General features: G+C 39.4%; 1 protein-coding gene and 1 pseudogene across 13 annotated transcripts in view; one reads left to right on the forward strand and one right to left on the reverse strand.

Annotated features, from left to right (window-relative positions):
• The window catches only part of TDRD12 (tudor domain containing 12), a 125767-nt gene that overhangs the window by 66128 nt on the left and 42960 nt on the right, over positions 1 to 16679 (reverse strand). For all 13 annotated transcript variants that reach the window (XR_013163505.1, XR_013163506.1, XR_013163507.1 and 10 more), the window contains 2 exons: positions 2748 to 2937; positions 912 to 1004 (listed from right to left, as the gene is read on the reverse strand). Coding sequence is in view for 10 of the 13 variants with exons in the window: in XM_077132251.1 (XP_076988366.1) it covers positions 912 to 1004; positions 2748 to 2937 (283 nt within the window). In the remaining 3 variants the exon portion in view is untranslated. The remainder of the gene's footprint in view (positions 1 to 911; positions 1005 to 2747; positions 2938 to 16679) is intronic.
• On the forward strand, positions 8027 to 9737 carry LOC143659972 (uncharacterized; annotated as a pseudogene).

Here is a 16679-nt window from a genome sequence, read left to right on the forward strand (position 1 = left end):
CGGGGCACGCCTCTCCCCATGTCACAGGGGGCGGAGGTGGGACTAACTGCCCCACAGTCTCTTACCAGAACCTGTGTCCTTCAACACACATTCTATGGGATATATCTGACCTACAATGAAGTGCTAGTAAAAACATATTACAAAGAGGTATCTACAGAAGGAACTATTTCTGCAAAATAAAAATATATATGCTCTCCCAATCTGGAAAACTCTGGAAGGAAAGACTCTAAAACTTTAAAAATAGGAAGTAAAATGTCAGGCTTTGAAAGTATTTTTCTACAGCAAACAAAATTGCCTGAGTAATTAAACATAATTTTACAAGCAGAAAATATTTTAGTTGATTAAGGCTTCATTTTAGTTGAGATTGTGTATACAGATACACATAACACACTACCCTCAAGGTATGCACACACCTGACAGGGGGACCACCAGAGAATCACCAGGGGGTGAGCTGAGCATCAAAGAGGACTTTAGATTCCACCATGGTCCAACAACTCAATATATTTAACACCTTGGAGATAAGGAAGTAAAGACAGTGCAGTTCTGCCCTCACATGCATCATTCTCATTTTTATGTACCCTTAGTGCTTGAAATAAATTTCCATCATAAATCCATATATATACATTCTGAGCACAAATAATCATCCCTGGATCATGTCTGGGTTGGAATAAATCAACCCCACTCTCCCAGGGGCGCGTGCCTGCTGTGTGTTCTTCATGTTACAGTAAAACTTCTAAGTGCAGACTGCAAGGAAAATTCTCTTCTCTAAGTTTCTACATCATCAACTGGTTCCACTAAATTGTGGAAAAAAACAGAATTTCCATTACCCTTCTCAACGATGCTTATGATGCTGACATTGTGAGTACAGTCTTTGATGCTGCCCAGGAAAAAGCCCCACGAGTACAGCTTACCCAAGACGGGAGCAGCTGGCTTCAGGCCAGCGGCAAAATCCTTGCACCACGAATGCTGGAGAGACTGCGCCAGAAAATTTAACCCCTGTGAATCTGACAGAAGAGTAAAGTTCAGGATTAGAGCATGAAATAAAACCCACGATAAAAACTGCAATTCATTGGTATACTACTCCTGATCTTGCTTTTTCTGTAAGGTTATGGGGAGACGTTCCTGGGAGGAGCCCTGTGAGGGGACACAGAAACACTTAAAATCATTTCCAGTCCGTAGTCGACTATTCTCATATACATATATATTTTATACTTTTTTTATTGTATCGTATAGAATATATACAAAATAAAGAAATTAAAAAGCAATAATTTTCAAAGAACTCTTCAACAAGTAGTCACAGGACAGATCCCAGAGTTTGTCAGGGGCCACCATACGATCCTCTCATATTTTTCCTTCTAGCTGCTCCAGAATATAGGAGGTTAGAGGGCTTAACTATTTTTTTATCATCACAATCTTTTTTTCCTTTTTTTGTGAGCAATAACATATATACAAAAGAGCTATAAATTCCAAAGCACAGCACCACAATTAGTTGTAGAACATATTTCAGAGTTTGATATGGGTTACAATTTCACAATTTTAGGTTTTTACTTATAGCTGCTCTAAAATACTGGAGACTAAAACAGATATCAATTTAATGATTCAGCATTCATATTTATTTGTTAAATTCTATCTTCTCTGTATAACTCCACCATCACCTTTGATCTTTCCATACCTCTCTTTGGGGTTGTTTGGGCTGTAGCAATTCTAAAATTTTGATACTGGAAGGGTCTGTCACTAATATGAGGTAGGGAGATGGAACCATCTGATGTTCTGGAGAGGGTGGGCTAGGTTTCAGGACTTATCTGGACCAGGGAGGGACCCATGTGGAGGTTGCAGGTTTCTGGAAAGTTACCCTAGTGCATGGAACATTTGTAGAATCTTATATATTGCCCTAGGTGTTCTTTAGGATTGGCTGGAATGGTCCTGGTTGGGGTTTGGCAGATTATGATAGGTAGCAAGGTCTACCTGAAGCTTGCGTAAGAGCAACCTCCAGAGTAGCCTCTCGACTTTATTTGGACTCTCTGTGCCACTGAAAATTTATTGATTATACTTTTACCCCTTTTGGTCAGGATGGAATTGTCGATCCCATGGTGCCAGGACTGGATTCATCCCTGGGAGTCCTCTCCCACATCGCCAGGGAAAGTTTTATCCCTGTATATTACGTCCCACTTAAGAGGGAAGGCAATGATTTCACTTGCAGAGTTGAGCTTAGAGAGACTGAGGCGACATCTGAGCAGCAACAGAGGTCCTCCAGAAGTAACTCTTAGGCATGCCTATAGTTAGTCTAAGCTTCTCCACTATCTACATAAGCTTCATGAAATTAAGTCTCATGATCGAGGGCGTGGCTTATTGATTTGGGTGTCCCTAAAGTTTGACACAGTATCAGACTATTCCCATATTTTTACGCTAAAATTTGCAATAAATATCTCTTAAATTGTGTCTAAAGCTCTAAATATACAAAACCTTGTTTTCTCTGTACCTTTAAGCTATAAACATGGACTACGGAAAACAAAACTCAGTGTTTGAAGAAACTGAGAATCCCTTTCTCCTGGTCTCATAAAAATTGTAGCAGCTTTAGGACTTCAAAATGGTCACAGGATCACCAAGATTAAAATTAAACTCTCTAACACATAGAGTCCAAGTGTCCATGTGGGGAAAAGGTAATAAAACATTTTATTATCACTATACCAAAATATGTATAAATGAGTCAATCTAAAGGAAATAAATGTTGGTGAAAATCCACTTACTTTTCCTTCCTTGAAAACCTTTCCCTTGCAAAAGCATTGGCCAAAGAGTAAGTGCTGGATTGATTCGACTGGAGAAGGAGGGTGACCTGATATTCAATCTCGGTTTCTCTAAAGAATCAAGGATTTTATTCTGCATGGGTGATATGTAGTAGGCGAAGTTCTTTGCAACCAGATCATCATTAACACAAACCTGGAAAATTTAAAATATTGCATGACTAATACGACAAATGTATTCAAGTTGCTGTTTAGAAAATATTTCAAACTAAACCCCCAAATTTCAATTTTCAGGAAAAATATTTTAAAGAACGTAATTTGACAGCAACAGATCTCCTGACTTCTGCTCTGGCAATGATGAATTAGATCATTCTTACCAACCCTCCTGATGAGAACAATAAAAATTTACATGAAGAAAACTGAAGAGTGAGTCACCTCAGGGCTCCATTCCCCCACAGAAGCTTTGAAAAACCAGCAAGAACTGGCAGAAACATCTTTCTCCAAGCTCCAGAAAAGTTACAGGATTGCATAACAGGGCAAGAGATGCAACAAGAAAAAGGCTACTTAAAAGCAGTAGGATTTCATGACACTTTGGCTCCCCAATCCCTCATCAGCTTCACATAGAATCGGCTGGTGCTTCCCACGGAACATTTGTAATCCTTGTGCACATAAATAACCCTCCGGGCATCTGTTTCAATCTGTCTGCTGGTGGCCTGAGGGACTCCCTGTCCCATAACTTGCCCTGCATGTAAAAGGTGGCTGACCAAGCTCTCCTGCAGAACGCTGAGGGGGAGCAGTCAAGCTGCGCTGTCTGGGAAGGGGGCTGCTGGATTAAGACATACAGCGCAGTGTCCGGGATCATAAAGAAACTGTTTCCTAGGGAAGAGTGGACACTCGTATCTCTGTACATTCCTGGGACCACATATGCATGTCCAGGAAAAGGTACATGTGCAGAAAGGATCAGGGGGCCCCTTATGCTTCGGCCTGGAGCTCTTCTCTAAACTCATCGTATGGATAAGCCCTGAAGGCAAGCATGTGTACAGGTCAATGTGAAAGAATCAGGAAAGGACTCTTCTTTTTACTTCCCTTTTTTTTGTTTGTTTGTTTACTCCTTAGCATCTGAGGAAACTTCTGTTATAATACTGGTTGGATATAAGCTTAAGGAAGAGACACCTCAGAGTCTAAATTCCAGCAATAACACATTAGATTATCAAAATGTCCAGGTTTCAACAAATGTTACAAAATATACAAAGATACAGAAAGCAATGGATTAGGAAAAGGAGATTAAAACATTAAAAGCAACAAAGAGGACCAGACCTGGGACATATCAGAAAAAGACTAAGTCCTAAATATGCTCAAAGAGCTAAAGGGAATCATGGACAAAGAACTAAAGGAAATCAGGAAAATGACAGATGAACACAAAGAGAGATGGAAATTACGAAAAGCATCCAAACAGAGCTGAAGGCTCCGGTAGGAGCCAAGGTTAACGGAAAACCTGCGGAATTTATTGGGAGCAACTGGCTTCAGGGTGGCGTCGGCAGTAAACTGTGGAGACTGCTATCTGCTTAATTGGAGGACAGTCTGAGAGGGAGAGAATGTTTGTTTTCTCTTAAACCCCAAGGTCTTGTTAGCTATCTCTTGTATGTAGGGAGTAACATACTGAAAAGTAGGCACCCTGTTTTACCACGAAATGTATGCATGCTTTTAGTCACGTAGACCCTGCAGTATATAAGCAGGAACTAGTTAAGAATAAAGTTGTCTGTTGTCTTTACTGCTAAGCTTCAGACCCCCTGATCCCATCGGTCTTTCTCATCATTCCTTAATAACCTACGCGCTCCGTTTCATATGAAGCAACAGGCTCCAGTTACAGGAATTTAAAATTTCCTCAAGGGGTTCAACAGCAGATTGGAGCTGACAAAATCAAGAATCAGGAAATGTAAAGACAACTGAAATCCTTCAGTCTAAGGAGCAGAAAGGGGAAAGAATGAAGAAAAGTGACCAGACCCTGAGGAACCTGTGGGGCACAAGCAAGCGCACCAATCTACATATTGTGGGAGTCCCAGAAGGAGAAGGGAGACGGAAAGGGGCAGAGAGAATATTCAAAGAAATAATGGCTGAAAATTCCCAAATTTAACAACAACAAAAATATATATGAATATGCACATCCAAGAGTCTCCATGAACTTCTAACAGGATAAACCAAAATAGACGCATGCCACGACATTTATTATCACTGAACTGTCGAATGCAAAGATAAACCGAGGATTCTGAAAGCTGTAAGAGAGAAGCACGTCATATACAAAACAGCCTTAAAAAAGATTAAGTGCTGATTTCTCATTGAAAAACCATGAACACAAGAAGGCAGAGGGAAGACATAATTAAAGTGCTCAAAGCAAAAGCCTGACAATCAAAGAACTGTATATTTATCAAAACCATCTTTCAAGAGTGAACAGACTTCAACTGGAGCTGTGAATGAGGCTGATCTGAATGCAACTAAAGTAAACCAGAGTGCAGGGTAAAGAATGATATTGACTGTTCTGGAGCTTCAACTTCTGTGTGAGACCAAAGGCGAGAATGTTTATTTGGGAAGGACTTACATTTTTGGTGGCATGTTGTCTAAACTGATTTGTATGATCAATATATTCAAACGCTATGACTGCATGGAACCTTGAGTGGGGAAGGAGATTGTGGTTTGTGCAGGTTGGTGTGGTACTTGGTACATCCCAGAGTAGTTTGGATAGAGAACGGTAAAGTGTTTGTAGGGTCCCCCTTGGGAGTCTAGGGAGAAAAGAGGAAATATTAAAATTCCCTATCTGGGGAATTTCTGACATTCTTGCAAGCAGTGGATACAACCAATTCAATAGGCTGAGCCCTCAATCTTGGGGCTCACCCCTATGAAACTTATTCCTGCAAAAAAGAAGTTAAACCTATTTATGATTGTGCTTAAGAGTCACCCCAGAGAACCTCTTTTGTTGCTCAGATGTGGCCTCTCTCTCTAAACCAACTTGGCAGGTGAATTCACTGCCTTTCCCCTATGTGGGACGTGACTCCCAGGGTTGTAAATCTCCCTGGCAATGTGGGACATGACTCCCTGGGATGAGCTGGGCCCCAGCATCATGAGATTGAGAAAACCTTCTTCTTGACCAAAAGGGAGAAGAGAGGATGAGATAAATTAGTTTCAGTGGGTAAGAAATTTCAGAGTTGAGAGGTTATCTTGGAGATTATTCTTATGTATTATATAGATATCCCTTTTTAGTTTATGGTGTATTGGAGTGGCTGGAGGGAAGTACCTGTAACTGTTGAACTGTGTTTCAGTAGCCTTGATTCTTATAGACAACTGTGTAACTATATAGTACTTACCATGTGAATGTGTGATTGTGAAAACCTTGTGTCTGATGTTTCCCTTATCAGGGTATGGACAGATGAGTAAAAAAATAAAGAAAAAAAAATAATAGGGGAAATAAGGGGTAAAAAAAAAAACTGGGTAGATTGCAATACTAATGGTGGATTAGAGGGAGGGATAAGGGGTATGGGATATTTGCGTTTTTTCTTTTGTCTTTTTCTTTCTTTTTCTGGAGTGATCGGTAAATATTCTAAAAATTATCATGGTGATAAATACACAACTATGTTTTGGTATTGTGAGCCACTGATTGCATACTTTGGGTGGGCTACAGGGTACATGAAGCTCTCTCAATAAAAGTATTACCTCTCCCCCACAAAAAGAAAAGGGCGGAAAATGTCTTTCAAAAATAAGTGGGAAATTAAGAGATTCCCAGATCACCAAAAGTTCGTCATCACTAGACCAGCCCTACAAGAGAAGCTAAAGAGAGTTCTACAGGTTGAAAACAAAGGAAAATAGAAAACAGATTGAAGCTACATGAATAAATAAAGATCTCTGGTAATGGTTATGACACGGGTAAATACAAATGCCAGCCAGTACTGTTATACTTTCAGTTTATAACTCAACTTTTTAATTCCTACATGATCTAAAATATAATACATAAAATGTAATGAAAAATCAATCATTTTGGATTCATAATGTATAAACATGTGATCTGTAACAAGAACTATATAAAGGTTTGGGGACAAAAGAGTACAGGAAAATAGTTTGTATATACTATTTTTGTTAAGTTGATAACAAAGCAAACTAATTGCTATAGATTTAGGATGTTAAATTTAAGCCCCACTGTAACTACAAAGAAAATACTGGAGAATATGGAAGTTCATAAAGACGGAAACTGGGGTATAGGTTGCCGGGGGCAGGGGGCAGGGGATTAGGATGTTTATGAAAAATGTATAGAGTTTCTGTTTGGGGAGATGGGAAATTTTTGTAATGAAAGGTGGTGAGGCAACGCAATGGTGTAAATGTGATTATCCCAATGAATGGTATACTTGCGAGCGGCTGAGATGGGACATGTTACGTTGTATATATGTTCCCACAATTAAAGTAAAAAAAGAATGATCAACTAAAGAGACAATGGCATACAAATGCAATACATGATCTTGGATAGGGTATTTTACAAGGGAGGAAGAAAAGGCTCACAGAAACATTACTGGAACCTTTGAAGATATTCCAATATAGACAGTAATAAATTATATATCGATATTGACTTTCTTGAACTTGGTAACTGCAATGAAAGTGGTTACATAATTAAATATCCCTGTTCTTAGGAAATAAACCTAGCAGTATGAAGTGTTCAAGGATGTACACAGCCTATGCTTCGATGTTCAGAAAACAGATCGAAAGACAGACAGATAGATGGTTAAGACAGAATGCCTTGGTGAATGTATCAAAATGTTAAAACTGGGAGATCTGGATATGGGGGGCGGGGAATGGGAGTAGGGGTATGTCGGAGTTCTCTGTATGGGGTTCATATTATTTTTTATAACTGCCCTGTAAGTTTGAGAGCATTTCAAAAGTAAAAGGTAAAACAATTGTATAAAATATAAGAAATTTTTTTTTGGAAACACCGGAGTACAAGCGCTGCTATCAGGCAAAGATCTAGTGGAAAGACAAACACAAAACAGATAATAGGGATTAGTCTCCGGAGGCGGTGGCTGCAAGACACACGGGCAGATTATGGTCTGGAGACCAGCAGCATCAGCATCATGTGAGAACCTTTTTAAAATGCATATTTTTATATGCCAACCCCAGGTGCACTGAATCAAAAACTCTGAGAATGGGCCCAGTGATATGCCTTCTTCAACAGTACTTTAAAAGTAAGGAAATTCCCTGTTTTTCCCACCACTCTCTTGCTCAGGCATAGTTACTGTCATTCTCAGAGAATGGCAGCCCTCAATCTGTCTCTCACATTTCCTGGGTCTACTGAGGATGTTGCCTGCCTCCAGGAATCAGAAATTCTACTTTCTTCAAAAGGCTTTTCCTACCTTCAAAGTGTGGCCCTGTTTCCTTACAATGGCTTGGCGCCTCAAACATCAACCAGGACTGGTTCCCAGGAATCAATGACTTTCCAGGATGCTACTGTGGTCTTTACTGAGAAGGAATGGCCCTTGCTTGATTGTTCTCAGATAAAACTATACAAAAATGTAATGCTGGGGAACTGTAGCAATCTAATTTCAATGGCTTGGGGGACTTCATCTAAAACCAAGTGGTCAGTTCTTATGGACAGTATTTTGGGAAAGAAACATTCAATGGTGTGGAAATGGAAAGAACGCGTCTTATAGAGAAACCCATTGAATATGCTCACCTGTTTCAAGTCTTCAGCACAAGCACTCATTTTACTCAACAAATGGGAAGGCATACTGGGAAGAGGCCCTATCACCACCATGATTATGGGGTAGCTTCAAAAGACAGCTCACATCTCACCCATCATGGGAGCACTTACGGTGGAAGAACCTTATACGATTGTCATCAGTGCCAAAAAGCCTTTACCATGAGGGCTTCCCTTACATGCTACAAGAGAATACACACTGGGGAGAAACTCTACAAATGCAATGCCTCAAACGCAATGCCTGTTGTAAAGCCTTCAATAATCCTGCAGCCTTTAGGAGTCATGTCAGGACTCAAACCAAAGAGAAGCCCTTTGAATGCGGTCAGTGTGGAAATGCTTTCCTCCCTGAAGATACACGTGAGAATTCACACTGGAGTGAGACCTTATAAATGTGGTAAGTGCGGGAAGGCCTTTGGCAGGAGCTGTCACCTTTCTACACACAAGACAATACACACTGCAGAGAGGACCTATGAATGTCATGGTTTTGGAAAAGCTTGCCAGCATCCCTCACATCTTAAAGAACATTTAGGAATCACACAGAGAAACCCTATGAATACACAGTGTGGAAAAACCTTCCAATGGAAGTCTAACCTTAATTTACACAGAAAAACCACCCAACAGAGAAAACATATGAATGCAAAGAATGCAGGAAAGTCTTGGTGATTTCTTATCACAGAGGAAACATGAGAATTCACATTGTAAAGAAACGTGCTGAATGAAGAGACTGTGTGAAAAAGCCTTCAGAAACTAGTCAATCCTTAAGACACACATGAATTCTCACACTGGTAAGAAACCACATGGGTGTGATCTATGGGTGGGAAAGCTTTCAGTGCAATCTCAAATTTAACTGCACACAGGAAAATACAGAAGAGAGATGTTATGAATGCACTGCGTGTGGGAAAGTCTTCAGTGATTATTTATTACAGAAGAGGCATATAAGCATTCATCTTGTAAAGAAATAGACTGAATGCAGACAGTGTAGAAAAAGTGTCAGAAACTAGTCCACCCCTAAGACACACATGAGAACTCACACAGGAGAGAAACCACAAGAGTGTAATCATTGTGAGAAAGCTTTCAGCATAGGCTACAACCTTAATGTGGTTAAAAGAACACACACTGGGGAGAACACTGTGAATGCCTTGTCTATGGGAAATTTCGCCTTCAGTGATCATTAATCTCTAAGGAGTCTTATGAAAACTTACCAGCGAGAAAAGCTGCTTGTCTTATCTATGTGGAAAAGGCCACAGCAAACATGCCTTCTTTAACAGAAAAAACAAGCTCACGCTCATAAATGTAAGGAAGGTGAGAAAATCCTCACGAGTTCTCACCTTACTGTGCACAAAAGAGTACATGTAAATTGGGATAAACCCAGTTTTTCTAACAATGAAAAGACCTGAGTTTTTCATCACTTAAGAGACATGTGAACTTGCTCTGGGAAGGAAACTTGTATGTGTGGTTTGGAGGAAAAAGCTGTTAGAGCACAGTCACCTCTTAAAAAGCGTGCATATATATTTGTAATGTGAGAACTTACGTAGAGAAAATCATAGTTTGGTATTTAATGTGTAAATAGCTTTTAGACCACATAAGCTTTTGGGCATGAGAGCACACAGAAAAATGTCTAAAGAAAATGACAGGGGAACCCTTTTCTGGTCTTACACTGAATTCTTCATGAGAGAAATCACTCTGAAGACAAAAACCTACAAAATAAGGAATGCGGGAAAGTTTATAGCAGAGGTCAGTATGGCCCACAAGTTAAAAACAGATTTTACATTTTGAAAGAAGAATATGCAACAGGAACACAGTGCTCACGTCTCACAGCCCTGGCTAATGACAATTAAGAAGTCACTGTGTAGGTTTCCGGGAAAGCTCTTCGAAAGGGTCCACCTTACCTGCATTTTTCTCAACAGGTTTTGCTCTTTCCTCTCCCCTTCCAGACTTCTATCCTTGAAAGGAGATGCAGTATCTCGTGTTAAAGGATCTATCTCAAGATGAAAGTCACAGTCTAAGGAAGACACTGCAGGAAAAGTAACCATTTTCTGGCCTCCCCACTGTTTAAACCCTGGATTTATTATTTTTAGACTTCTTGTTAAATGAAAAAAAAAACTGATTATTGTTTCTTTAAAGGAAAAAACAACAGGAAAAATAGAAAAACTTAATAGGAAAAATATGAAAGGTCTGCTCCTCAAAAGACATTACTGAGAAAATGAAAAACCAATCTAATGCTAATGTCATTCCTCCTCCAAAAACAGCTAGTGGACACACAAAAACTGTATGCAGCAACTGTTCTGGGGCTCTGGAGGCCAGGGAAGCACTGAATAACACCCACTGAAGAGTGGGACGAAGAGGCTGAGAAACTGCAGTAAAGAACTGGCAACGATCACCGCCCCTCCCCCATTATGACCAGCTGCTTCAGGTTCAATCCCTGGCTGGGCTGCTGCAGAGGGAGAGGGATGCGGAAGCCCTTTTCCCCAAGAAAGGGGGCTGGTGGAGCATGGCTAAGTACAGATCAAGAATTTTGATCAGTGAATTTAGATCTGGGTTGAGTTCTGAACTGCTGTTTTGGCCCGCCCAGGACAGGGACCTCTGCAGTCATTGTTTCAACCCCACCCCCAACAGGGATGAAGGCGGTAGAGGTTTAGACCTTGGGATTCTGGAGGACTGCAGGAAAGAGTTTGCTGATGAGCGCCATCTGCTGGGGCAGGCCAGCAAAGTGCAACCTCTGGGAGACAAAAGGTTTCTGGCCTCTTTCCTGACCATGGTTCTAGGGCTCCTTGGAATTGGATCCCTTCGTGCGTCCTTGGTCCTGTTTTAGCTGGGAAATAATGACTTGGGAAAGACATCTCGGGGGCATCCCTCCTTGAGTATCTCCAGGCAGGTAAAAGCAGCTAAAGGCAATGAAAAAAAATTTTTTAAAACTGTAGTGGCAGAACAAAAACTAACAGTATAGATCAAGATTCCAGGAGAAAGGAAGTTTTAACCAAGAGGTGAAACAATTGCAAAAATAGCACAATATTAAAAATTGCACTGCACACCCAGGGCAAGAATTAGATGAAAAAGAGCTGAAAAACCATTATTAGTTAAACACAAGCAATTTTCAAGGTCTAGAGTAAGTTGAACCAAATGTCAAAGAAGAGCCTTAACACAAAGCCAATTAGCAATAAAACACTAGGAAATAGAAAAACTGATCTTCAGAGTAAATTCATCACGACACTCAGATGCCCTGACATCAGCAAAAACAGTCAGTATGGCCTATTAAAGTACAAATGAAAATTTTGAAGACGATGCAGAATTTGGAACAAGTAACCATAGATGTTAGACAGATCTCCTAGATCAATTCAAGTAGATGAAGGAAAATATGGCTAAAGAGATAACGGATATTAAGGAGACACTGGTTGAGCATAAGTAAGAATTTGAAAAGATGAAACAAAACATAACAGAACCTATGAGAATGAAAGGCACAACAGAAGAGGTTAAACACCACAGGCATACAACAGCAGGTCTGAACATGCAGAAGAATTAGTGAATTAGAAGATAAGATGCTCAAAATGATACTGACAGAAGGACAGAGTACTTAACTGCACACCTGGAGGAACTAGATAAAGAACAGCAAACAAATCTCAAAGTAAAGAGAAGGAAAGAAATAACAAACGTTAAAACAGAAATAAATGGAATTAAGAATTAAAAAAAGCTACAGAGAGCAAAAGTTGAATCTTATACCCAGCCCTACAGCCCAAGGTCATCCCAAGTGGGAGCCTTAGGCCACTAGACCCATCAGGCCCATAGAGTCGAGTCTCTACTGAGGTATCCACTTTTCATCCCCCAGCCCCAGGCTGGTGGCGCTCAGCATGCATCATGATCAGCAGCCTTGGGTGGAATTACATCAAGTCTCCATCTTGATCAGCCACCCAACACAGTCAGAGAGGCAGGCCTGAGGGGATGAGGTGGCTCAAGAGCATCATCTGTTGGGAAGTCTCAAGTAGGACTGCATCCCATCCAGGAGATCAAGGGCTTGGTTTGGGGGGGAATTAAGGGGACAAAGAATGTAGAACAACTGATCAAGTATGTTTCTAAGGACATTAAGTATATCAAGATGATACCGGAATAGCATAAAGAAGAATTTGAAAGAACAGAAAAATAGCAGATCTTATAGACATCAACTATACCACAGACCAAATTAAACATATAGCAGACACACACAACAGGAGATCTGAACAGGCAGAAGAAGGGATAAATGAACTAGAAGATAAGACAATTGAACTCAAGTGCTCAAAAGAACAAATGAAGAAAGATGGAAAGAACGGAATGGGATTTCAAGTAAATGACTGACTACACGAAGAGCACAAATACAAGAAACACTGATGTCCCACAAGGAAAAGAGAAGAGTCAAGGGCTAGGAAGGTTAGTTGAAGACATAATTGGGGAAAACATCCAAACTATTATAGAAGACATAAACATGCAAATCAAAGAAGTGCAACAAACCCCTAAATCCAAATAGATCTACTCCAAGACACACACTTGTCAGGTTGTCAGATATGAAGAGAAACAAAGTCCTGAAAGCAACAAGAGAAAAGCAATTCACTATGTGCATGGGGAATCACCTAAAACTGAGATCCAAATACTCAACAAGCAGCATGGAGGTGAGAAGGCAGTGGTATAATACATTTTAGATCCTGAAAGAGAAAGACTACCAGCCAATAATTCTTTATCAAGCCAACCAAGTTAACCTTCAGAATTGAGGTTGAAATTAAATTCTCAGACAAACAAAAACTAACAGAGTTTGTTATCAAGAAAATTTCCCTACAAGAAATATTAAAATGAGCTCTGTCGGCTGAAAAAAAGAGATAGGAGAGGGAGGTCTGGAAAAGCCCACAGAATTAAAAGTATCAGGACAAGTAACTTAACAGGATAAAAAGAGAGAAAGGGAAAATAATATAAAGATATGACAAAAACTGAAGGATGAGATGATGGTAGACTCAAGAACTGCTCCTGAGTTCAAAGTTTTAATAACTTTGAATGTTAACAAACTAAACTCACAAATTAAAAGATACACATTAGCAGATGTATTAAAAAACACGATGCATTTATATACTGCGTACAAGAGACTCATCTTACACCCAAGAATACAAAAAGACTGAAAGTGAAAGGATGGAAAAAAGATCTTCTACGCAAGCTGTAACCAAAAGAAAGCAGGAGTTACTATACTAATACCAAATAAAATAGACTCTAAATGTAAAGATGTCATAAGAGACAATGAAGGTCACTACCCATTAATAAAAGGAACAATTTCATGACCAACTGGGGTTTATACCAGGAATAGGAGGGTGGTTCAAAACAAGAAAATCAATTAATGTTAATATAGCACATTAATGAACTGAAAGGGAAAAATTATATGACTATATCAATTGCTGCTGTGAAAAAGCACTCAACAAAATTCGGCATCCCTTTCTGATAAAAACACTTCAAAAGGCAGGAAATAAAGGAAACTTCTTCAATATCATGAAGGACATATGAAAAACTCATAGCCAGCATCATAATTAATGGTCAGAGATTGAAAGCATTCCCTCTAAGATCAGGAAAAGACAAGGATGTCCACTGTTACCAATATTACTCAGAATTGTACTAGAAGTTCTGCTAGAGCAGGCAGAAGAAAGGAATAAAAGGCATCCAGACAGGAAAGAAAGAAGTAAAACTTTCATTATTTGCCAACGACATGATCTTATATTTGGAAAATCCTGAGAAATCTATGACAAAGCTACTTGAGCTAATAAACAATTTCAGCAAAGTGGTGGGATACAAGAGTCATGTAAAAAATAAGTGATGTTTCTAAACAAAAGTAATGACCTAACTGAGGAGACAAGGAAAAATTTCCATTCAAAATAGGACCTAAAAAAATCAAGTACCTAGGAATAAGCTTAACAGGGATGTTAAAGACTTGAATAAGAAAACTACAAAACACTGCTAAAAGAAATAAAAGAAGATCTAAATAGGTGGAAAGACATCCCATGTTCAAGGATGGAAGACCGAATGTTGTTAAGAATCTACAGATTCAATGCAATACCAATTAAAATTCCAACAACTTACTTTGAAGACTTGGAAAAATTAGTTTTCAAATTTACTTGGAAGGGAACAAGGCCTCAAAGAGCTGAAAATATCCTAAGGAAAAAAAGAACAAAGTGGGAAGACAAACACTTCCTGATGCTTATTATAAAGCCACAATGGTCAAAACAGCATGTATTGGCACAAAGATAGAAATACTGACCAACGGAACTGAATCGATAGTGCAGAGGTAAACCACCAAATCTATCGTCAACTGATCTTCAACAAGACCAACAAACCCACCAAACTGGAGCAGAATATTCTTTTCAATAAATAGGATGGGAGAATTGGATATCAATATCCAAAAGAATGAAGAGGAACTTTACCTATACCCTATACAAAAATTAACTCAAAATGGATCAAAGACCCATATATAAGAGATAGTACCATAGAACTACTAGAAGAAAATGAAGGGAAACATCTTTAAGATCTAGTAATAAGTGATAGCTTCTTAAACTTTACATCTAAAGCACAAGCAACGAAAGAAAAAATAGATAAATGAGAATTCCTCAAAATCAAAAGCCTCTGTGCCTCAAAGGACTTTGCCCAAAACATAAGGAGGTAGTCAACTCAATGGGAGAAAATATTTGGAAACCACGCATTGCATAAAAGTTTCATATCCTGTGACATAAAGAAAAGTATACAATTCAACAACTCAAGACCAAACAACCCATATATAAAATGGACAAAGGATATGAATAGACATTTTTCTGAAAAGCAAATACAAATGGCCAAAAGGTACATGAAGAGATGCTCATCTTCATTAGCCAAAAGGGAAAAACAAATCAAAACCACAATGAGATACCACCTCACACCCATAAGCAACAAAAGAATGGTTGCTATTAAACAAAAAACTACAAGTGTTGGAGAGGATGTGGAAAAACTGGAACACTTATTCATTGCTGGAGGGAATGTATAATGGTACAGCCGCTGTGGAAGACAGTTTGGTGGTTCCTTAGAAAACTAAACATTGAGTTGCTCTAAAACTTGGCAATACGATTCTTGGTATAAACCCAAAAGAGCCACTTTTTAAGTGGCATGAGCAGACATTTGCACACTAATGCTCACAGCAGCACTACTCACAACTGCCAAAAGACGGAAACAATCCAAGTGCCCATCAACAGACAAGTGGATAAATAAAATGTGTGTATATGTACATTAGAATATTATGCAGCAGAAAGATGAAATGATGTCCTGAAGCATAAAAGTATATGGATGAACTCTAAGGACATAATGCTGAGTGAAATAAGCCAGACACAAAAGAATAGATACTGTATGATTCCACTGTCATGACTCTGGTAAAGGTTATCTCATAGGTTACACTGTAGAATATAGCAGACCTAGAGGTACACAGGAACTAGAGATGGGGAAAGTTTACCCAATGAGGTTAAACCTAAATGCAAGAGAATGGATAGAAGTGATGGTAACTAATCAGTGGGGTATAAGTTACACTGCCATACTGAAGATGAATAGGATCAGGATTGAAAGGGCTTGTATAGAGTCATGTATCCCACTGATTAACTCTAAAATTATAAATAAGTTATTGCACAAACTACTTCAAAGGTCTGATCTTGTGCAAAGAAGCACCAATACAGGGGTACAGGGTAAAACTAATGTTGTATGCTATGGCCTATAGTTAACAGAAAGGTATCAACAGTACCACAACAGTACCAGGGATAAATAACTGGGAGGGAGGGACAAGTGATAAGGGGAGGTTTCGATTTGATAGTTGGTGAGGCTGTGCTTTGACTCTTTGGACAAACGGAAATGTCTAAAATTGAGAGTACTGATGACTGCACATAAGAAAGGGAATGTTTATTTTGAACATTATCCATGATGCCCTTTGGAAGGAGCCGAAGGGCACGATGACTGAGAAGCAGAATACTGAAATGTTATACATATACATGATGGAATACTACGCAGCTTGCCCTGATGAAACTTATTTTGTAGTGGAGAAGCTAAGACTACCTATAGTGATGCCTAAGAGCTGCTCCCAGGAAACCTCTTTTGTCAAATGCGGCCTCTCTCTTTCAGCCCAACTTTGCAAGGAAAACCATTACTCTCCTCTCTACGTGGGACATGACATTCAGGGATGAAAGTCTCCCTGACAA

The sequence above is a fragment of the Tamandua tetradactyla genome, chromosome 16 (assembly GCF_023851605.1).
Source record: "Tamandua tetradactyla isolate mTamTet1 chromosome 16, mTamTet1.pri, whole genome shotgun sequence".
Lineage (NCBI taxonomy): Eukaryota > Metazoa > Chordata > Mammalia > Pilosa > Myrmecophagidae > Tamandua > Tamandua tetradactyla.